Here is a 23,049-nt window from a genome sequence, read left to right on the forward strand (position 1 = left end):
TGACCCAGTGATTTATCCTGGGTTAAAATGCCATCTCCAGGTTATTTTGTCCTTGGGAAGGTGTTTCAGGGGTCAGTCTCCTGCAGGATGCAGAGCCTGTGGTGAATTTCCATTGGAAAACACCTGGGACTCCCAGATATTTTATGACCCTTTTCCTGCTCAGTTCCAAGGGCTTTGCCCTTCTTTTTGTCTCACAGGCTGAATGAGCCCTCAGATGCGATTGGACAATTTGTGGCATGTCTGGAAGCACCAGGGTCCCACCTCCTGGGTGGCTTTTAAATCCTAGGCATTCTTACCCTGAAGCACTGTGGAAAGCCCAGTGCTGGGATGCTGGGGGTCTGGGGATGCTGGGAAGGGAGGAGGAGGGTGATGGGGCTGGAGGTCACAGTGATTTGTCCCAGGGAATACAGGATGATGCTGGAAAGGGTTGGGGCAACTGGTGGGAGCTGGGTTTGTTTGATGAAATAAAAGAAGAAATTGGGGATTTTCCAAGGTAGTCTGGAAAGGAAAAGGCAAAGAAATGAGAGGGTCAGTCCTGCTCCTTTGGAACAAAGGGTGAGAATCCACAGGAGTGGGTTGCAGGACCCCACATCCACTGCTGACCCTGTACTTTATCCCATCTTCTTCAAAAAGCAAGGATTTGCAGCTTGGTGCAATCCCTGGGAGCTGTGGAGGGTGTGAGGTGAGGAAGACCCCCCCCCCCCCACCGTTACACTGGCAGGGCTCCAACCCATGACCCTAAAGTGAGCTTTAAGATTTGCTAATCTCAAAGTATTGTTGGCACTCAGAGCAGTGATTTACTGCGTGTTTTGCCACAGCAAGTATTTTCCAAAAGGCCATGCTAAGTTTACACTGGAGTTGCTGGGATCAGATAACTGGTCCTGGCAGCTCCCTCCTTGTCCCCCCATTCCTCCTGGTTGCCGTGCTGGGGTGCAAAACGACAGCACAGCTTCTCCTGCACCCCACAAAAAGAGCTAACCATGGTCACAAGCAGCATTAAAAAAAGGGATCAGCAAATGTGTTTTTCCTTGTGCAGGTGGTGGGATGGGACTGGATCATGTCCTGGCTTGCAGGAAGATGAGAACTTTTGGAGAGTCCCAAAGCTTTACTTTGAAGTCACAGTGCCAGGTACAGAAAAGAGCCAACCCTGGTGCTGAGCCTGGCCATGTCCACTTCCACAGGGCTTTGCAGGCTGTGAAAATAAATCAGCTTCTCACCTTCAGTGCCAGCAGGGGCGGGTGACAGCCCTGCACATTGTTTGGCATTCCTGCAACGTTAGAGCACCCCAAGAGATCCCAAGGGCTTTACAGGTGCTGGACAGAAATGATGCCTCCAGCCACCACTGCGCAGTGGGGTCCTGGGGCATTTCCAGCCTGCAGAAAGGATGGGCTCCCTTGGCATGTCCTCTGTGTCACAGAGCAAGGGCTGGGTCCCTCCATCCTACTCCCTGTGCCACAGAATCCAGACTGGTTTGCATTGGAAGGGACCCCAAAGCTCATCCCTTTCCCACCCCCTGCCATGGGCAGGGACACCTTCCACTATCCCGGGTTGTTCCAAGGTCCAGCCAACTGGGACTTGGACACTTCCAAGGATGGAACAGCAACAGCTTCTCTGGGTAGCCTGGGGAAGGGCCTCCCCACTCTCACAGGTGGAATCCCTATTCTTCTCAATACCCCATCTCACCCTGCCCTCCATTCCCCCTTGTCCTGTCCCTCCATGCCTTGTCCCAAGTCTCTCTCCAGCTCTCCTGAAGCCCCTTTAGACACTGGAAGGGGCTCTAGGGTTCTTCCCAGAGCCTTCTCTTCTCCAGGGGAACACCTACAGCTCTGTCAGCCTGGCTCCAGAGCAGAGGGACTCCAGGTCTCAGAGCAGCTCCGTGGCCTCCTCTGGGCTCGCTCCAGCAGCTCCAGGTCCTTCCTGTGCTGGAAGCCCAGGGCTGGGGCAGCTCTGCAGGTGGGCTCTCACCTGAGTGGGGCACAGGGGCAGAATTTCCCTTCCTCTGCTGCCCAGGCTGGGGGATCAGCCCAGGGCTTGGGGGGTTTCTGACACCCCAGGAACATGCCTGGGGCATGTTGAACACCAACATCCCAAGCCCTTCTCCCAGGGCTGCTCTCAGATTTTATGTGACTGAGAATTTCTCCTCCTTCTTAAGAGTCGGCACTTGGGAGGCAGAAGACCCCCCCATCTCTTCCTCTTGTCTCTGAATCCCTTGGGATTTCTGCCACCTCCTAACCCCCCAGGGGATGGGTAAGAGCCAAAGCCACCTCCAGCCTCATCCCTGGTTCTCACTGTCCTTGGTCATGTCCAGCTGAAGGATTTGGCCTTTCCCTGCAAATATCTAAGTGTCTTCTTGTCACTGACTTGCTCATGGACAAGGAGGATGAGATTGGAACATCTTCCATGGCTGTTTCTTTGCAGGTTATTGGATCAACAGATCAACCTCCCATTGTTCTCTGAGCACCGTGTCTTGGCCCAGCTGCTCTGGAAGTGTTTTGGGGACATGCTTCCCCCAGGGATGGCACAGGACTGTCACGCTGTGCTGAACAGGGCAGGGAGCAGCTTCTGGTGCAAGCCCCTGCATCTGGAACAGGGCTGGGTCACAGCTGGCTCTGGGTATACCAGGAGCTCCAAGGACCAGGCATTTACAAAGCTTGGCTGGGAGGATTTCACTGTCTGGAGGATTTTGGTGGTACCCAGCACAGGGACATCTGGATTGAATGTCCCCATGATGCTCCCTGGTGGCAGTAGGGAAAGGATGCAGCTGGGCCCTGTTGGACAACCCAAACTGGTGTGCATTCCCAGTTTACTGGGACCTGGTGGAAGTCCCTGGGATTTGGGGACACTCCAAACCCTCTCATAGCCCCTCCAACCCAGCAAACTTTCCCAAGAGGAATGGGAATGGGGAGAGCGCAGGGAAGGTGAGGGTGCCAGTCAAAGTATGTAAGGCAAGGAAAGGAGGTGTTGGATGTGAGGAAATATGGGAAAAGCTGTGAGGGGAAGTGGAAACACCAGTGTTGGGCCTACAGGAGGGACTAGGTAGGAGCAAAGGCCTTGAAGACACTCAAGGTGGCCTTAAGTCCTTGATGGAGGAACAGGGACCTGGTGAAGGGGATGCTGAAGGTCAAATGAGAGTCTAACTCTGGGCTGTTTCTGGCCAATGTCACCGTGCACCTTGGCAGGGGTTTCAGTCTCTCAAAGTCCTTAGGGCAGGCTGGACACCCTCCTGGGGAGTCGCAGTGCCTGGTCCTGCCTGGGACTGCAGGTGAGGAGACGAGCAAAGCAGGTTCTGAGAAGTGGTGCCTGTCCTTGTGCAAACACTGAGCTCCCTGCTGGTCCTAATCCATACTGAAATTCGCCCTTGGTGCTGGTGGAGCCTGGGGCTGAGCTGTTCCCTCCCCCTTCTCCTGCAGAGCTTCCCAGCTCCTTGCTCAGGGGAGAGAAGCAGCTGGTGTGGCTCTGGTCCCTGGATGCAAATGCTCAGAATAAACAAGCAAAGGGGCTTTGGAACAATTCAGGCCTTCCTGAGAGCCTAGTTTTAATGAAGAAGGAAAACCTGAGCTGCTAATTGCAGTTTCTCCCTGACACAGGGGAGGGCCAGCCCGGACAGGTGGTGACAGATCCTTATTGGCATCTCCAGCTGCCGTCCCCAAGCCCTGGTAGAGGTGACTCTTGCACACACTGAAGAGACCAGGGCTGACACAGCCCTCTCCCTGCAGGCTCTCTGTACTAGGTGAGCTCCTGCTGGCAGCCCCAGAAGTAGGGCAGGACTGGAAAAAACCCACCCCAGGCAGAGCAGTGCCCCAGGACTGGCATTGCTCCTGGGAGCACTGCAGGTGACAGCTGTGGTGCCGTGGTGCCAAGGTGCCAAGGTGCGTGAGGGTTCCTGCTGGCCTGGCACGCTCAGGCCCAGCTGGCCCTGGGTGCAGGTGCTGCAGATCACTGCCCTGCAGCTCCTGCTCAGGCTGTGCTGTCCCCTCCTACGGTGACTGTAATTGTGGCGGCCACGCAGGTGGCCCTGGGGGATCCATTTTGGCTGTGGGCAGCAGCTGATGCCTCTCTGTGATGGTTTTTCCACTGCAGGGCTGTCACAGTCTGGAGGGAACATGGAGCTCCCTGGCTCAGCTCCCAGCAAGTCACAGGGCAAAATCAGGACATCTCTGCATGGGTTTTCCTATTTTTCTACCTCATCCATCTTGGAGGAGAATGATCCCAAAATAGCAGCCCAAAAGCTGGTTCTGGGTGTTTGCATCCTCTGCCTGCATCTGGCAGCTCCTGATCCCAGCAGGGGAAGTGCAGGTCTGGGCACCCACCCTACTGCTCCATGAGCTGATGTTGGGGGACCTGGAGGTGAGTGAACCCTGACTGATCATGGAATTAGACAATCTGATGGGTTGGAAAAGACCCTTAAGGTTATCAAGTCCAACCCTCAACCCAGCACTGCCAAGGCCACCACTAACGCAGCTGCCAGTCCTCAGCTGCCATGACCACATGGCTTTTGAACCCTTCCAGGGCAGGGGACTGGGCACTGCCACTTTCAGGGCTGAAGAACCTTTTCCCTGAAGAAAGGGTTACTGGAGAGTGAGTGAATCAAACTGGTGCTGCTGAGTGCTGCTGGGGTGAGCTGGGCTGCACCCAGCGACAGGGACAACTCTGGAGGCAGGGGCTGTTAGAACCCTGTGCCTACCAAGGTATGTCTACCAGGCAAGAAATGCCCCTCAGCACCTCAGAGATGCTCCTGTTGAAGTCTCTTTATTACCTGGTTGACTTTTCTGGACCAGACAGGGATATTTTAAAGCAATACTCAAAATTATTTTCCCAGGGTGACACCTAGACAGGTCCTTTCCTGGGGGGCTTTGGGAGGGCAACTGGGGCCACGTCCCAGCTCAGGGCTGGAGCCCCTGCCTGCAGTCATTGCTTTGGGATGAAGTAAGTGTCCACTTGTGTGTGACAGACAAATGGAAACCTAGCCTGGTCCCAGCCCACCTGCTGCCTGCCCCAACTGCTTGACTCAGTGCTCTGTGAATATCACAGTGACAGCAAGGCTGGAAATGCTGAGCAGGGATGTGGGATTTGGGAGATGGTAGGTAGGGCACTAAGCCTGCCTACCTAAACAACCCGCAGGCATTTGTGTTTGAGTACTGTGTGCTTTCCACACAAGCTCCCTAGTTTTCTGGAGATCTGAATTAACCCTGGAAAGGGGACAGGCAAAGGCAGGAACAGCAGTTGAAGGGAGGGCAAAGACCCACACAGGAATCAGCTCCAGTAACCACCAGTAATAGCCTCCCTGAAGGGGCTTGGACACCTCCTTTCTGATGAAATTCAGGAGATTTGGGCATTTTTCTGGCCTTCTGTGATGTCTCCCATGGACTCACAGTCCACACGATGTGTGCAGGGTTGGATGCGGCCAAAGGAAGGAGGGCATGATTTCTTCTCTGCCCTGTTGGATGACTTTGAATTTATTTCACTGGGTTGGCAGTGAGGACCCTGTCAGTCCCGGGTATACCCTGATACAGGCTGTGGATGGCTCTCCTTGTTGAAAACCACGCTGATACCCTGGTGCTCTGTCCTCTGCCCTGGCCAAACCCATGGCTGTGCCAAGGACCCGTGCCCAGAGCCTGTGGTGGCATCCACTAGCTGCTTTCACAGTCTTGTTGGGGTGCAAAGAACCCACCAGAATCTCTAGAGATGTTCATGGGAACAGGGACAGGAGGGGACAGGAGCACAGAAGATGTGACAGCTTCAGGGAGCCCTTCTCACCTGATGAGCTCCTTGTTTATTCCAGGCCTTTGGCATCTTCCCTTTGCTTTACGATGCGCAAGTGGGAAGGTCTCACCACCTCCTGTCTAATCCTGGAGCCCTGTTTAGGGGATGGTCCTAATCTCTGGAAGCCTCCATGATTTGCCCCAGCTGTCGGAGGCATCTTCTCTCTCCCTCCACGGACACATCAGCTGTTGTGGCAGGGAAGGCGCTTCCAAGGCCTCCCCCATCTCACCTGCTTTCCTGAACTGGGAGTCTGGCTGGATGGGCCAATCTGATGTTTTGGGGGAACAATTTCACCTCTTTGCAATGGGATCCTGTCAAACAAACACAGCGGGAAAATGATCTACCACTGTGCTGCATCATCAGGAGGATTTGGAATAACAGTGGCATGAAGAGGATCTGATCCTTTTTGGCATAAATGATATTTCCTATATTTAGACCTATACTCACTCAGAAAATAAGTAAGGAAATGTATCAGTGTCTCGGTGGGCTGGAAATGTGGATCAAAGCCAATTTTTAGAAGTGCCAGTTTTTGTAGGAAGAAATTTTTTCTCACTGGAAAACATGGATAACCTGTATTTCAGCTAAATCCTGAAATACTTGGAGTTTCAGGCAAAAATGTGCTGATATTTAAATTATCACTAAATTTTTAATATTCAACCCTCCCAGCTGCCTGCAGGAACTGCCCTCTCCATATGATTTTCATTTCCATCACCAGACTAATTTGAGCTTCCTCACCCAATACTGGGGCCTGGGACAGCCCACTCCTGTCCTGAGTTGAAATCACCTCCTGGCAGCAGTTTCTCCATCCCCATTGTGAATCCACAAGTGGAGCCACTGTGGTGGGTAAGGAAAGGTCAATTTCCACCTCTGGAGCCTTGGAATTGGGATAACTTCCTGTGGTGCCTTTCCCATCAACAGCAGCAGCTCCTCAGAGTTTCCCTGCTGGGGTTTGCTCAACACCCAGCACTTGCCCAACATGTGAATAAACATGATGCAAATAAACTCTAGTAATGTGGCCTAGATAAGAGTGGGTGATAAACCATGTTGATTCATCTGCTCATAACCTATTAGTCCTGCTGAGTCAACAGAGCAAAAGCATCCATACATCATGGAGCAGGTTGACAGACCCGTTTCTTTCAAATTGAGAACTTCAAGTGAAATTATTGCATTGATGTTCTTTATTTTTCCTGGGGAAAGTATTTAATTTTCAGCTGCACTCCCCTAAACTGAAATCAGAGAGAAATCTGAGTGCTCATTTCCCTGTGAATTGGAGTTTTGGTATTGATATATTTTTCTTTCTGAGCTCTGTAAATTGCTTCTCTTAACATATAATCAAAATAAGCCCCCCCCCTTTTTTTTTTTTTTTGCAATGAAGTGGGTTTTTTTTTTCAGAATAGACAGATTAGATATCATGATTGAGAAAGACACAGGGAAGATGCCTGAGCAGATGTTTGTGGGAGTCTGGAACTGACCACCTGTGAGCTGATGGAAAGAGTCATCAAGGCATGGCCCATGTGGAGGGGTCAAGTGGAGGAGTCAAGGGTGGCCAAGGGGGCCAGGGTCATCCAAGGCACAATGAATGGATGGGCTAAGGTGTGGAGAAACCAGAGTTTCTCCAATTGGCCCCTGGGAGCCAAAGACAGCTGGAGCAGGATGGATGGATGATCCTCTCCAGCCCTTCCTTGCCCTGCTGGGCAGCAGGACTTGTCCTCTCTCTGGCTAGAGCAGCTGTAGGGAATTTTCTGGTTCATGACCGACTTGGCAATTTTGGGCCACTCCAAGGTGCTCTGGGCAGAAAAGGAACTGCCAGTGCCCATCTATGCAGGCAGCAGAAATGCCTGGGAGCCCCATATCACTCTCTCCTGCCTCAAGGATCTCATCCCTCAGGCATTTCAAAGGAATTTTGGGTAATGAAGAACTTTTATTACTCATATTCCTCCTCACTGGGGAAATAATCAAGGAACATCTGGGTTATCACACTGTTTGGGGTAAACAGACCCTCCCTGAGGCACCAACATTATCTCACGGTATCCTGGCTTTCTCCTGCTGCCAAATAAGCAGGAGACAAAAAATATCCTCCCTGGAGCAGGAGGGTCATGCTGCTCCATTTGGGGTGCACACCTCAAGCTCTTTTTTGGAATGCCACCATGTCCAGCCTGGCCAATGGGGCTTTGCTCTTATTTCTCTCCCTCCCATTCCTGGGTGACCACAGCTCCCCTCACCTGGGAAACCAGCCTCTTATTAGCAAAGCTTGGATTATCTGGCCCTGGCAGAGAACGTGCCTCATACTTTGGCTGTCTTAGAGATACCTCTTGACCCTCATGTCCATGTCTGGATATGCTTCCTGGGGACCACAGAACTGTGAGCCCGTGGACCAGCACCCAGGAGAGCGAGGCTTGCTTGGCTACTTCAGAGCAGCATCCCTGGAGTCAGGGAATTAGCTGGAAAATGGGGAAAACACTCTCTCAACTAATTGCAGGAAGGTTTAGGATACAGAGACACTTCTAGTAGTGTCTCATGTGTAGTATGAGGGCAAGTATGGGAACAGGAGCAAGGAGAGGGTGAGTGGTTTATGACCCATAGAATTAATGGGGCTTTCCTGGGTCACTGGGGGGATTTGGGGTGAGTCTGAGTTTGTGGTAACAGTAGGGTGGCTGGTCACGAGTTCTGGGGTGACATGACACACCTTGTCTCCATGGACAAGGATGACTGATTGAGCAGAACAAAGGCTGGAGAACATGTCAGGGGGCTGGTGAGTGATTTATCTTCCCCAGAAATGTGGGTTAGGGGTATGGGCAGCTGGGTTGGTCCAGGTGACCCAAAGGTTGTTTTCCAACCTCTTCCAGCCCAGTGGGATTGGGGATGAGGCTGAAGAATGACAGAGGAACCAGAGGGGTCTGGGGTTATGGGGACCGTGTGAGGATCTGAGCAGGGAGCAGGTGGGTTGGGGGGAGGTCAATGCGGGATTAGCAGGGAGGGCTTGGGGGGGTGGTTCTGATGTTAATGCAGGGGCTAAGGAAGGCAAGGGGGCTGAAGGGGTCCAGGGAGAGTCTATGGGGCCTGGGAGGCAGTGGGTGGCTGAGGAGGTGGCAGTGGGGGTGGGGAAGCCCTTAGCCAGAGGGGGGCTGATGCTGGGGACAGAAGCCGTGTCCCTAAAGAAAGGTGACCTGGCCCTGGCCTTCCAGGTCGTGAGTGAGCCCAAGGGGGCCGCTGGGGGGGGGCCGGGCCCATGTGCTGCCATCCCATAGGAGGGGGCAGCTGGGGCTGCTGAATGTGCAGGTCCTGGGTGGCTATTCCTGGCAGTCCCGTCTGTGCAGGCAGATTGGTTTGCAGGGACGTGACAAGTGCCAGCTAAAGCCTATAAAAGTCACCCAGCCCCTGTTCTGGCTCAGTGACGTGGTTCCCCTCTCCCAGCACTGCCGTCCTGGAGCAGAGACCATTGGTTCAGAGTGGAGACACCTGGTCCTGAGCTGGGACCCCCAACCTCAGAGTCCAGACCCCAGATCCGGAGGAGAGATCTTTTGTCTGGAGCAGGAACCCCAAAACAGAGCAGACACCCCGGAGCAGAGACCCCAGGACATCCCCTTGCCCAGCCCCTACACTTTGCAGCGATGACTGGCAAAACTGCATCACCAGCCAAAAAACCAGCACCGGCAGTGGCCAAGAAAAAGGCAGCGCCAGCCCCAAAGGAAGGAGCAGCCCCGAAGGAAGGAGCAGCCCTGAAGGAAGAAGCAGCCCCAAAGGAGGGAGCAGCCCCGAAGGAAGAAGCAGCCCCGAAGGAAGGAACAGCCCCAAAGGAAGAAGCAGCCCCAGCCCCAGCCCCAGCTACTGAAGAGCCCCCAGTCCCTGAGCATCCCCCGGAGCAGCCCCCAGCCCCCACAGATGAATCTGCTCCCATCCCCATGGAAGCTGGAGCAGAAGCGACTCCAGTGCCTGCAGAAGGTTCCCCAGCTCCCTCAGCTGAACCCCCAGCCCCTGAACCTAAACTGGAGAAACCAAAGGAAGGTGAGTGGGGAACACTGGAATGCGGAGGGGACATAAGCAAGGCTTGGAGGGGGCATGTGCCGGGGAGAAGGGATGGGGAGATGAAGTCATCAAGGATATTTTTGCAGTGGGATAGGGCTGGGGATTAGATGGACTGAAGACAGACCTGGAGGTTGAGTGATTGCCCTCCAAGAGCCCTGGTACTCGAGCCCTGCTGTCACCACTGTGGGTTTGTTACAGAGCCACCCAGCTGCCCCTTGTCCTTGGCTGTGGAAGAAGTGAGTGAAAACTCATTCACACTGACCTGGAAAGCCCCGGAGCAGATGGGCCGAGCAGGCCTGGATGGATATGTGGTGGAGATCTGCAAAGATGGAAGTAGGTTTGGTCTTTCCTGCCTCACAAGCATGAAGAGGTGGTGCATGGTTGTGGGATGGGATGGAGCTGGATGGATCCCAGCAGAGCATTTCTTCCAGCAACAATTCCCTTTCTTTGCCAAAATGGATCCATTTTGAATGGTTATTTCTTTTCCATGAAGGAACAGGGAAACCCATTGCCTTCAGACAGATTTGGAGTCATGGCTATGTCCAGCTCTAGGGAGGAGTAGAGACCAACACACCCTCTGGGGATGGTCTCTGATGAACTCCAGAGCTGCAGAGACCCGGGGCTGGGATGGTATTTCAAGAAAACAGGAGGAAAAAGTTCAACTCACCCATGTATGCCCAAAATGAAGCATGGAAAGAATGGGGATAAAATGGGAGGATGAGGAAGGGAAGGGTCCTGGGCATGTATCAGCAGACTTGATTATGTCTGGAAGGAGGGTGGCTCTGGTGGATGGAGGTGGGCTGGGAGGTGACAGCAGTTGTCCAGCAAGTGTCTATGGTTCTCCAATTGTATTGCTGGGAGGTGGAACGAGGTGAGTGGATAAGATTTGTGTTTTGGGCACTCTCTTGAAGCCCTGCTGGGCTTTGGGGTGAGAGTGAAGGGTCTTTGTGGCTGGGGGGGATCTGCAAAGGGAGGCTGGGCTGGAGTGGTCTAGGAGACCCAGGTGGCCCATGGACCTCAGGGAATTTGATCCTCAGCTGTTTAGCTTGTGGTACACATGATGGACACATTCTTGGCTGTGGGAGGCTTCCACGGTTGGGCTGCGGGTGGAGGGGTTACCATGACTGGTAGGATGTGTGAGGAGGTCCTTGCATGGGACAAGGAAAGATGCAACCATTCCTGGAGGGATCTGTCTGACAGCCATCCAAAGAGCCCAGTCTGGATGCTCTCCTGGCTTGCTTTGGGTCTGCTGCAGGACAGGAGAACTCCAGTCCCTCTGTCATCACCCAGGGGCCATGGGCCTGCTGTATTTGGGCTTGTACAAGACTCTGGTTGGCTAAAATATGGTGAGATTTGAGTGAAGGCTGATTTGGGAAATGCCAGTGGTGAAGGGAAAGAGGATCTGATGGGATTTGGCTGCTCCAGTGGCAATGACAAGAAAACCTTCTTGTTCTGAAGAAGCCCCCATCATGGGGGCTTGGTGCACCCTGGCATATGTGGGTCACTCTCATTGCCCACCTGGGACACCCACTCCCTGGGGGACTGGGGCAGTTTATTTTCTAAGTGAGAAACATCTTGAGAGATTTGGCACGTGGCAAAGCCAGGTTAGCTGGGGCTGGGGGAGGGCTGGGCTCTGGGTTGAGTTTGAGACATCCCTTACAAGCAGGAAGAACACTTGGAGAGGTCCATCCAACCAGAGGCAGATCCTGAGCAGACCTTGCTCAGTATGGAGGGGTTTGTGGAGGCCATGGTGAGCCTCAGTGTTGTCGTGGGGCAGTGACAGGAGCAGAGTGGCTGTCAGGGAGCTCCAAGGGTCTTTCATTTCAGAAATGCACCTGGTCAGCAGGGACGTGTTTGCTGGCCCGATGCCTTTTCTTGCTTGCAAATGTCCTTGTGCTCCAGTGCTGAGCTCCTGCCAGCACTTCAAATCCCACACTCCTTGGCAGGGGTGGCCAACCTCCCTGCCAAAGTTCCTTTTTCTGCTGGTGCCCCAAATTCCTCCCTATTTCCAAGGAAAGGATTCATTGCCTCTGGGTCTCACCTTCTGGGCCTTGATCCTGCTGCTCAGGGTGTGTCTGTCTATCCATGGCACATTCAAAGCGCTGTGCTGGGTCTGTTGCAGGTTCAGACTGGAAAGCTGTGAACCAGGAGCCTTTTCTTTCCACCCGCTGCACAGTCCCAGACCTCAGCTCTGGGGACAAGATCCATGTGCGGGTGGTGGCTGTCAGTGCCAGCGGAACCAGCGCCCCAGCCACCCTGGAGCAGCCCGTGCTCATCAGGGAGATCCTGCGTGAGTACTGCTTCTGAGGGCAGAATTTCTGAGTGAAAACTCTCTCCATCCCTGCAGCATGAGCAGCCTCTCATGGGTCCCATCCAGCTGTTGACAGATGTTATTCTCAGTGACTGTGTCCAATTCCGTTGGCAGAAGTTTCCTGACCTCTCCAATCTTGCTGATGTTGAAATTTTGGGGGTGAAGGACTCAAAAGGCAGAGCCACATTTTCCCATTTAATGGCAAGAGCTCAGAATCCACCTCCCCTGAGCACGTCTCCTCCCTTTGGCAGTGTCATATCCTGAATATGCCACTGCACAAATTGGACAGCTTTGTTTATTTAGCTCAGGGAAGTCAAGAGCTGGTTGTCTGGAGCATGGGAACTTTAATCATGCTGAACTCGCTAATGAATGAGTTGCTCCCATGCTTAGCAAGACTCACATTCCTCTCGGGGTGCTGCCAATGTGCAGAGGCTGATGCAGGAGGGCAGGGCCTGTTTGCACTCAGCAAACAGCAAATACAGAGTCATTTTCCCTCTAGAAGAAATTATTATTGCTCAGGTTTTCTTTTTATTCAGCACATCAGATTTTTCAGCTGCTTAAAAATAGTAATACTAAATAAAGTTATTCCAGGAACCACCAACTTTTCATAGGAAAAGGCCTGGAGAAGACTATCAGCCCAGGGAAAGGGTCCTGCAGGGTCCATCTTCTCAGTGTGCTTGGAGGAGGTGAATTTGGCTTTGGGGTGGTGGCTGCACCTGCTCACCTCTGATCTCAAAACCATCCCACCAGCCAGACCTCATAGGACTGGGAAAACCAGGGTGTGAGGGACTGGCATGAGATGGTCAATGTACAGCTCATGCTTTCCACATCCTGTACCTGCTACCTGAGCTCAGCTCCTAGGCACACGTACAGGTGTAAAACTCAAAGAGCTGAGAGACCCTCACACAACTTGATCTACTGGGTCTTTCTTTCTCCTTCCCTTCCCATCTGTTGCCTCCTGGCCTTCACATTTTCTCTCTGCCTGCATTTTGTCCATCTCACCAGTTCATTTATAGCACCCCAGGGGATTTTAAATAGCAGCAATGGGACAGCATGGAGCTTAACAACAGGTGGGATGAGTGGGCTTGGGAGGTGGAGAGAGACAAGGAGAAACCAAATGAAGGCTCAGTTTGGGAGTCACATTTTTCAGGGAACAAAGGAAGGAAAAAAGGCCTTCCCACCATGGTACTTTGTCACTGTGGCCACTGACCTTGGCCAGCCCAGTCCCTCTGAGAGAAGCACTGGGGAGCTGGGGAAAACATCCATGAATTAACATTCCTCCTTGAGGTCAGGTTTCCCTGCCCTGCTGAGACTGTTGAGCCCAAGTGGCAGCACGGGGATGGATCCCTGCAGAAATGGCAGCACAAGCAGAGCAGGGACTGTCTCAGCTGTCAGGGAGGGCCTGTTCCTGCTCTCCTCAGCCCTCACAGCTGTTTGGCTCAGGCCTGGTTTATTCTGGCCAGGCCCCCTCCCTAGGGTTCAGCTTGTGCACATTTAACCCAGGCAGAGACTCCCAGCTCTTTTTGAGGAGCTCCAGAGGGATCCCTGACTGTCACTGAGCAGCACTTGTTCAGCTTCTGTCCTGCCCTGGGAGGACACGTTCCATGAGCATTCTCCAGTGGGCATTTTGCTTGTCTTTGTTATGTTTCCTTGGGGATATTTACCTTTGTCACGAGCTTTCACAACTCTGGTATGACCAGGCACCTCCTTGGTGTTTCAGAGGCCTGGACTGCACAGGGAAGGTGGAGGTTGAGCCTTGTCCTTGCTGAAGGTTGGGCTGTAAGCCTCTGGAAAGTCGGGGGGAGAGATATTTCCCAACTGGGAAATGCTGTTCCCTGCCTTGTTGCCATACAAGTTGTGTTGTGGCTCTTCTGGTTGGCCAGGCTGTCTCCATGACCAGGAAGTAATGAAGAGGGGTGAATGCTCCATCAGAATACTGCCCCTGGATTGGTGACCTGGGATCTCAGAGATGGCTGTCACTCTGGGGAACAGGCAGTGGGATAGGCTAGCACAGCCCTGCAGGGGAGCAGAGCTGTCCAGGAGACGAGAGGGGGAAGCTGGCCGTGTTGGGGTGGATTTTCTTGGTGGTGAAGCAGGGGTGGGAATGGGGAGGGCCAGCAGCTGAGGAATGGGAGTTCCTTGTCTCACAATGAGAATTCCGTCCCCAGAGCTCCCAAAGATCCGCATGCCTCGGCACCTGCGGGAGACTTACATCAGGCGTGTGGGGGACGCTGTGAACATCATGATCCCCTTTCAGGTACCTGGGTGATTTGGGCTTTAATCTGCTGGGCATTGCACTCCAGATTAGCTCCTGCAGGTTAGTTTACGGGTCCAACTGTGCTCTGGCCTGGCCTGGCCAATGTGTCTTATGGGCCAAGGGTGGGTGATGGGCTGGGAATCTCTCTCCTCTTCCTGCCCAGATACCATTTTTCCCCTGCTACATCTTTGTTGATGATGCTGCAGTGGGACAACCCCAATCCCAGGACATGGACTAGTTTTTGCTCCTGTCTCAGCCAAGAAGTCCAGTTCAGCTCGTGCTCCTGGCCAGGATCTAGCCACATGCCTTGGGACCCCACAGTACAGCACTGGGGTCCCTAGAGGGGACCAGCTGCCTTTGGAGGAGGGCAGGCCCAGGGCTGTGTGATAGTGGAGCAATGCTGACACTGGTGGGCTAGGCTGGAGGTTGTCAGCTATCTCTCTCATCATGTCTGGGACATCACCAGAGCATCTCCACATGGCAGCTGGCTCTGAAACATGCTGGGCAAGCAGAGGGAGTGAGAGGCCCCTGAGCTGAGTGGCTTGTCCATGCCAGACAGTTTGGACTCTGTGCTGGCCATGCTCCAGACATGAATTTTCCCTGTAGGTTGAGTTCAAGTTCTGGTGCTAAGCTGGAACCTGGGCTCAGCACCTGGGCCCTGTGAGAGCACAGCTGTGCCCTTGCAAGTACAGCTGGGCTTGCTCCATGAGGACCTTGGGGAGCCAACATGTTCCCACCTCATCCCTGGAGCCTGATGGCTTCCCATTAGTGAGTCTGACAGGAATCAGCTGTAGCTTCTTTCCCAGGGACTGCTGGATGGGAGAGGCAGCACTTGGGCTGCTGCTGCCTGGACACAGTGGGGTGGCTCTGCCCCCCGTCCTTCCGAGCAGGACCGGCTGGGACTATGCCCCAGTGGCTCCTGACGTGCCTGTTGCTGCAGGGAAAGCCGCAGCCCGAGGTGAGCTGGAGCAAGGGAGGGCAGCCCCTGGACACCAACCGCATCAACATCCGCACCACGGCCCGCGACACCATCTTCTACATCCGCCAGGCCCAGCGCGGTGACTCGGGCAAGTACGAGCTCACCGTGCACATCAACGGTGCAGAGGACAAGGCTACCCTGGACATTCAGGTGGTTGGTAAGCTGAGGATGGGACCCTGCAGGATCACTCTGGAGCTCTTTTCTCCTCCTTAGTTGGGTAGGTCTTGTTCTGGGTGGGATGTGATGTGACAGCAACAAGGCAAAGGACTCTGGGGTCCCTGTTCCAGTGGGATCCTGAACAGGATCATGCATGTGAACTTCTCTGGTTGGAGAAGCAGAGTTTCTGCCAGCCTTTCCCCTCGCAGTTTCTCATCCCTTGTGTGCTGCACCAGGGTGAGAAGAGATTAAAAGCAAGGTCAAGCGATGGTCAAGGTACAGACTGTGGGGGGAGCAAACTGGGGTGTCACCCTGACGGTGTTTGTGTTTGCAGAGCCACCCGGCCCTCCCCAGAACCTGAAGCTGGTGGATGTGTGGGGCTTTAACGTGGCCCTGGAGTGGACCCCCCCTGCGGACAATGGGAATGCTGAGATCAAGGGCTACAGGGTGCAGAAGTCAGACAAGAAGAGTGGGGTGAGCCTTGGCACTCCTGCTGCTGGTGATGCCCTGATGGGAGAGGGACTGCTGCACTCCCTGCCCCACCCCACACCTTCTCCATCCTTGTCACAGCCTGTCTTTCCTCACTGTTGTCTTCTTTCCTCCTTTTTTCCTTCCAGAAATGGTTCACGGTGCTGGAGCGCTGCACCCGCACCAGCTGCACCATCTCCGACCTCATCATTGGCAACACCTACTCCTTCCGAGTGTTCTCCGAGAACATCTGTGGGCTCAGTGACAGCGCTGCTGTGGCCTCTGGGGTGGCCCACATTGAGAAGACAAGTGGGGATGTGTCCCTGGCTGAGGGGCTGGGGAGGGTGCTATCCAAGAATGGTCCTGACCAATGGGCCAGTGGGGCTTCCTTGGAGTTGTGTTGATGCTGCTGGGCTGGTCCCCAGGACAAGACCAGCAAGGGTGAAGCTGAGAACCCCCAAGGTCCAGAGGTCCCCTGCCCCCTCTCTGCACCTCATTTCTCCTCTAGGGAAAGCTTGTGCCATGCTCAGCCCCCTGAGAGGACCATCCCCGGAATGAGATGGAAGCAGGAGCTGGGAAGGGTCAGAACAGCCCTGGCTTTGTGCCCACAGCTCAGGGCCAAATCTCCAACCAGCCCTGCTCTCCTTCCATTTACATCTGTCCTGCTCCATGGTAGCGCACAGTGACCTAGGGTCTCTGCCATCTGCAGAGCTTCCCTCAACTCTTATTTCTGTGGATGAGATTTGGGGATGAAGTGGGAGATTCAGAGTGTGCCCTGGGTCTGACCTGCTGCACACAGGATGTGTCACAGTGGGGTGGCATCCCCTCTGTTCCTTGCAGGGCCTGGGCACTACCATGTCATGATTGGATGAGGCAACAGGGCTGCTCTGAGCTGAGGGCCAGGTCCTTGGGTCAGGCCAGGTGACATCTGGCTTCTTACAAGAGGGAACAGAAGTGGGTTTGGGTACCTTGTGCTGAATTCCTGTGCTGATCAGCCTGGGAGCCTGAGACCTGCCTCAGCTAGAATTAATTATTTCCTTAGAAACCACTTACCAGTCAGAGAAGATCCCCCAGCGGGACATGATGGAGCCTCCAAAGTTCACGCAGCCCTTGACAGACCGAACGACCACACGGGGCTACAGCACCCACCTCTTCTGCTCTGTCCGGGGCTTCCCCCAGGTCAGTGCCTCCTCCAGGGACACTAGAACCTCTCCTGGGGACACCTGGGGGGTTTTTTGCAAGGTGACTGGAGGTGGGAGACTATCTGGGAGATGGTTGGTGCTGTTGGATTAGGGCTGGGTGAAGTTAAGGGGCTGAAGGTGCCCTCAGAGTCAAACTGGGGCATGTTTGGGGTGTTTTTGCATGGAGATGGGAGACTGGCCTTAAACCAAGCCATGTCCCGTTTCCTCTGTGCTGGGGGAGGAAGGGTGGAGCAGTGGTTACGGCTCACAAGTGGGAGATTTGGATCTTCAAAATACTTCTGACTGTGAATCCCACCATGTCAACAAGCTTCAGGCAGGGCCAAGGCAAAGGCAGAGAGAGGTGGCCACATTTTGGGGACAATTAGATTTCTCATTCTCTCCCTGCTTTAAACTTTCAGCCCAAAATCATCTGGTTGAAAAATCAGATGGAGATCCGGGAAGATCCCAAATACATAGCACTGATTGATCAGGGTGTGTGCTCCCTGGAAATCCGCAAGCCTGGCCCTTTTGATGGGGGTGTCTACACCTGCAAGGCTGTGAACCCCCTGGGGGAAGCCTCAGTAGACTGCAGACTGGATGTGAAAGGTAAGAGTGGCTTAGGGAAGGAGGAGCAGGAACCCTTGCCTACCTTTTCCAGATCTCACTTTCCCAGTGCTGTGGTTTGTCCCTGTTTTGGGTTGATCCTGGTTGTGAGGGAGTCTAAGGACACTGGGCAGCCATGTGGAGCTGCACCTTTGGGCTGATTGGGTTTATGGTCTTGAAGCATCTTGAAATCACCTTTCCTTATTCATGGGGAAAAAAATGGGGAGGAAACCAGAAATGGGAGAGCCAGAGGAGCTGCTGGAGGCCTGGCCCAGCACTGGCTGCCCCTGCTCTTGTCCCAAGAGTGGGGGTGGGGGGGGGGTGTTAACCTCCTCCCCTGCATCTGGGCTGCTCTGATTTATGTCTTGGCATCCTGCCCACATTTCCTACTCACATTTCCCTGCCTCAACAGAGCATCCAGAGCAGACCTGCCCCTTGTTGCTCCCCACAGCCCCTGCTCGACCCATGGAAGGATCATTGCCCACACACCCTCTGTGTGTTTCTGTGCTGGCCAGGCATCCTTAAACACTTATATTTCCTCTCCTGTGGCTTCCAAGCACACTCTTCTCCCCAGACACACTCTGCCCCACTTCCCACACAGGCAGGGTTCCAATCTGGCAACCCCCGCACCCCCGTCCCTGTGGAAGCCCCAAGACTGTTGGTCTGGCACGGGGTACATGGCACAGGGTCAGCTCAGCTCTGTGGGAGCTGCTGCTGGACCTTCCAGGAGCACTGACCCCACTGGCCCCAGTCCCGTGGCCCCACAGGGACATCCTCAGTGCAGCTGAGCAGGGGCTCCCAACAGAGCACGGGTCTGGGTGGGAAGGGACCTTAAAGCTCACCTGGTCCCACCCCCTGGGATAGTGTAAGGGCAGGGACACCTTATGCTATCCCAGATTGCTCCAAGCCCTGTCCAGCCTCCCCTGAACATTTCCAGGGATACAGGGGCAGTCACAGCTTCTCTGGGTAACCTGGGCAAGGGCCTCCCCACCCTCACAGGGAGCAATTCCTTCCTCATACCCCATCTATCCCTGCCCTCTGGTAGTGGGAAGCCATTCCTCTTGTCCTTGGCATGCCATGCCTTCTAAGTTCCTCTCCACCTCTCCTGGAGACCCTTTAGGCCCTAGAAAGGACTCTGAAGTCTCCCCCAGAGCCTTCCCTTCTCCAGGGGAACATCCCCAGCTCTCCTAGAAGAGCTCCAGGCCTCAGAGCAGCTCCGTGGCCTCCTCTGGGCTCACTCCAGCAGCTCCAGGTCCTTCCTGTGCTGGAAGCCCAGGGCTGGGGCAGCTCTGCAGGTGGGCTCTCACCTGAGTGGGGCACAGGGGCAGAATTCCCCTTCCCCTCTGCCCACATTGGGGATCAGCCCAGCTGGCCAAGGAGGGTGAGCTGGGCATTGTGCTGGGGACACAGAGCACCTGGGAGTCACCCAGGCTGGGACCTCAGGGGACACTGGGCAGGAGCAGGCAGTGAGGGTGGAGTGTGGGATTGGTGGAGTAGGTGTGTGCAGGGATGGGGTGTGCAGGGTTGAGATGTGCACGTGCTACAAACTGGGGTGAGCACACAGCACTTTTGGGAGTCAAAAGGGGAGTAAGACAAGGGGAGTTCAAGGGGTTTTTGTCTCCTGTGCTCTCCTACAGTGCCCAAGTGAGGACAGATTGGAGGACAAGACAAAGAGCAAGGTAGGTCTGGGTGGGGGCACCAGGATGGAGGGAAGGTGGAACACTTCAGGGGATTGGAGAGGGCTGAGTGTCCTGGATTAGCCCTTGTCACCTGCTGATGGAGTCCCAGCTCAAGTCTTCCTTGTCCTATGGCTGGAGATGCATGGGTGGGGTGGGATGATGAACCTGAGGGAAACCTGTCCCTTGGTGAGATGGAGGGAGGCCTGTAAATGTGGCTGGGTTTGTATTGCATTAGAGCTGTGGCAGGGACATGTTTCCCACCCATCCCTGACCAGGGCTCTCTTGGTGCCCTTGCAGGACTCGGATCTCATTCCTTTTCCCAGGCGGATCCTGCAGGTGCCAGGTGGTGGTGGGGCAGGCACTGTGCCCCTGGCCATGGTCTCTGCTGTCTGCTGCACTGCCCCTCCCTGGCAGTGCTTTGGGGGCTGCACCTCAACCTGCCATGGCATGACCCTCTCTGAACCTGTCATTAGCTGGGACAATAAAACAAACCCAGCTGAGGGGCTTTGGTCCTAATAAAAGCCATCAAACGCCTGTGTCCTGCTTATTGTGCAGCTGGCTTTGGTGGGGAGATGTGGAGAGGTGCCAGGGCTGTTGTTGGAGTCAACATAGGATCCCACCCAACCAAGGGTAGAGGAGATGCATTTTGAGCTTGGAAAGGAAGGACCAGCTTTATGAAATACACAGAGAGATTACTGAGCCAGAAGGAACCCAACAAGGAGAAAGAGAATGTGGAAAGATTTCCTTCTGGAGCAGGGGAATGATTCTGGCTGGGGAAAAAGAAATGCCATATCAGTGTTGCGGCATCTTAATGCTTCTTTATTGAAGCACAGTTTTTTTATCCATGCCAGAGAGGCAATGATCCAGCCAGGAGCTGTCACCTCCCCATGGTGGGTCTAGGACATGTTGATGTTTTTTCCAGAGGAGGGGACTCATCCCTGTGAGCTGGTGGCTCATATGCAGGGTGAGTTATCGCTTGAGTTCTGGGCCAGCTCGGGGCAGACACTGGGTGTCACCAGAGCCCAGAGGGACCCATGGAACACATGGTTACCTGGGGCCAGCAGCGTAGGGTGATCTCTCCACAAGCACTGCCTCCCCCCTCAGTCTGGGAGCACGAGGGTAGGAGCTCTCCCAGCTACGTGGCAGCTCTGTCACGGGGCCAGACCCACATCCTGCCTGTGTCCTGGCTAGCCCTGGAATTGCCAGTGTAGATGCAAATCCAGCCTGACATCCACAGATCAGAGCCCATCCCACCCTTGGTGCCATGGAGAGCAAAGCTGGGCAGCGCCTGTGATTAATCAAACTCCTCTCTGCACCACCTCTCCTGCAGCCCCTCTGCTTTGTCCCCACCTGTCCCCAAGCACCTACAGCCCAAGATGAAGTCCAGGGATTTACTGATCCCATGAGGCTCAGTAATACCAGGTGCAGCACCGTCCACACCAGGGTTGTTTCCACCATCAGAGGGCATTGTCGGATTAATTTTATCCCACTGCTGGTCAGGACGGATTTTGAAGTGGTTGGTACTGGTGGTAATGCCACAGAGCAGAGGTTGCAGTCCCAGCTGGCAAGTGCAGAGCTTGTTTTCCCCAGCATGCTCATTCCCAGCCCTTGACATTGCTGGGGGTGTCCTGTCCCCCTTGCTGTCCCTGCTACCTGGGCATGTGGCCTTGGCCAGTGGGATTCTTTCAGGGACAGGGTCTGGAAGCAGGCTGTGAGCTGATCTCCAGGTCTCTGTCATGCTGCATGCTGTGCCCTTTCCAGGCCCTTATTTCAGTCCTACAGAGCACAGACTCTGTTTGTAACCCCACAGGGGATGGAGGTGGGTAACAACATCCACTTTTAGTGAGGGCTCCCCCTCAGGGACAGGTCTGGAGAGCACAGAGTGGAAAAATCCACTTTATGCTATTTTTAATTTAAGCAATAATTCACATGCCCTTTAATTTATGAGCATCCCAGTTGACAGGTTCCTGGTTACCTTAGCAAGGATCAGGCCAAAGGGTCAGTTCCAGAAAAGCAGCAGAAATAACAAGCAAGTGGGAGTCAGAGCTGGGCAACCAGCAGCACTAATCTGAAGGCAAGGTGCTGCAGAGCCGGGGGACCACGGCCTCGGCTTGGGGTCCTCTCTCATCCTCACTAACCTGGGGTTGCAGCATCCTCAGGTACCACTAATATTGGTGCTCCATGAGACTTGAGGCTCTTCCCTCTGCCCTTTCCAGGAGATGCTGGCTCTGGCCAGAGCTGGCACAGGACATGGCAAAGTGGGGGCACAGGGGTCACTGCCCTGGGCAGAGGAGCATTGGGCAGATACGGGGTGAGCCAGAGGCTCATCCTCATGTGAGAGGTTCAGTGCTGGCTCCAGGGCACCTGGTGATGCCTGGGACTGGGGTGTGGGCTGAAGTCTGTGGGGAATTGCTCTTCCCAAGGGCTCAGCACCAGCACAGCACCATCTACACCATGGGAAGGTTGGGAGGGTGTTCAAGACCCCTCTACTGTGATAAGGAATAAGGGAAGGATTTTCTCCTGTCCTTGCCATTGTTTTTCTGCTTTGCTCCTGTTATTCCCAGTGCTGTCTGATCCAGGAGCCTGGAAATACATCAAGGCCCCCATAAAATGTGGGTTGCTGAGCCTTTCATCTCCTCTCTTCCTTGCTGCCCTCCTCATCCCTCTGAGCTAAATAGTGCTGGCTGCAGCAGTGGGAGAAGGGACTCCTGACTGCCCCCAATGCCTGTGCTTCACACTCCCAACATTGCTAAAAATCACCCATAAATCTCACCCATGCAAGGTCCTTCTCCTCTCTGCACCCCCAGTCTCTGTGGGAACTTGTTACAGTCACTTTGCTCATTGCTGACATCCCTTCTGAGGAGCGCGACCCTGCTGGGGCAGGGCAGGGCCACAGGACCTGCTTCCAATGGGAGCCTGGTGAACAAGGGACGCTGATAAGAAAAGAATCCAAATCTACTCAAATTTTTCCACTACTGCTTCAGCCCTGGAGGAGGGACTGGCACTTCCAGCATCCAGAAGGACCAGAGCTGATGAGGGATAGTCCATCCAGCCAACCCCTCTTCAAATCTACCCACAGCTGAACTTTAGTGGTGGCAAAGTTCCCTGTGGCAACATCAGTACCCACATGGTGGCCTGTAGCTGTCCCCCACTTGCTCCCAGAGGGGTCCATGTTCCCCCCTGCCTCCTGGGCTGTGGAGTTGGCTGCATTAACCCACAATGTTTGGGTCAAAAGAGTTTGGCTGCACAGAAAGGGTGGGAGGGAACAACAGGGGAGGTGTGAGATGTGCAGCCTGGGGGAGACTTGCTACTGCTTTTCACAGAAAACATCCAGGAGAAAGGAGCGAAAATGACTCAAAACGTGAGAAAAGGGAGAGAGAAGACAAGTGGAGAGGACACCCTCCCTTGGGCACAGTTCGCAGGGGTAATGGGTGCGGCTGGGACCCATGGGGAGCCATCAGAGAAGTAAAAGCAGTTTCTGCAGAGTTCTCTGGGATTATACCAATACCCACCTCTGCCTACCTCTCTGGTAGTACTGAGAGCTGGAGACTGACCCTTTGCTCTGTGGGGTAGTGGGTTCATTACCCTATGGGTGCTGGCAATGCCACGGGAAGACTTTTCCTATC

General features: G+C 54.3%; 1 protein-coding gene across 1 annotated transcript; it reads left to right on the plus strand.

Moving 5' to 3' along the window:
• The first annotated feature begins 9,374 nt into the window (after window positions 1-9,374).
• Window positions 9,375-19,392, plus strand: MYBPH (myosin binding protein H). The gene is made up of 10 exons (XM_050984946.1): window positions 9,375-9,768; window positions 9,988-10,122; window positions 11,912-12,079; window positions 14,269-14,357; window positions 15,298-15,493; window positions 15,827-15,966; window positions 16,110-16,269; window positions 17,003-17,139; window positions 17,561-17,753; window positions 19,382-19,392. Exons 1-10 carry the CDS (start codon window positions 9,375-9,377, stop codon window positions 19,390-19,392), a joined length of 1,623 nt encoding a protein of 540 aa, XP_050840903.1.
• Window positions 19,393-23,049: the final 3,657 nt, after the last annotated feature.

Source organism: Serinus canaria, chromosome 26 (genome assembly GCF_022539315.1).
Source record: "Serinus canaria isolate serCan28SL12 chromosome 26, serCan2020, whole genome shotgun sequence".
Classification (NCBI taxonomy): Eukaryota; Metazoa; Chordata; class Aves; order Passeriformes; family Fringillidae; genus Serinus; species Serinus canaria.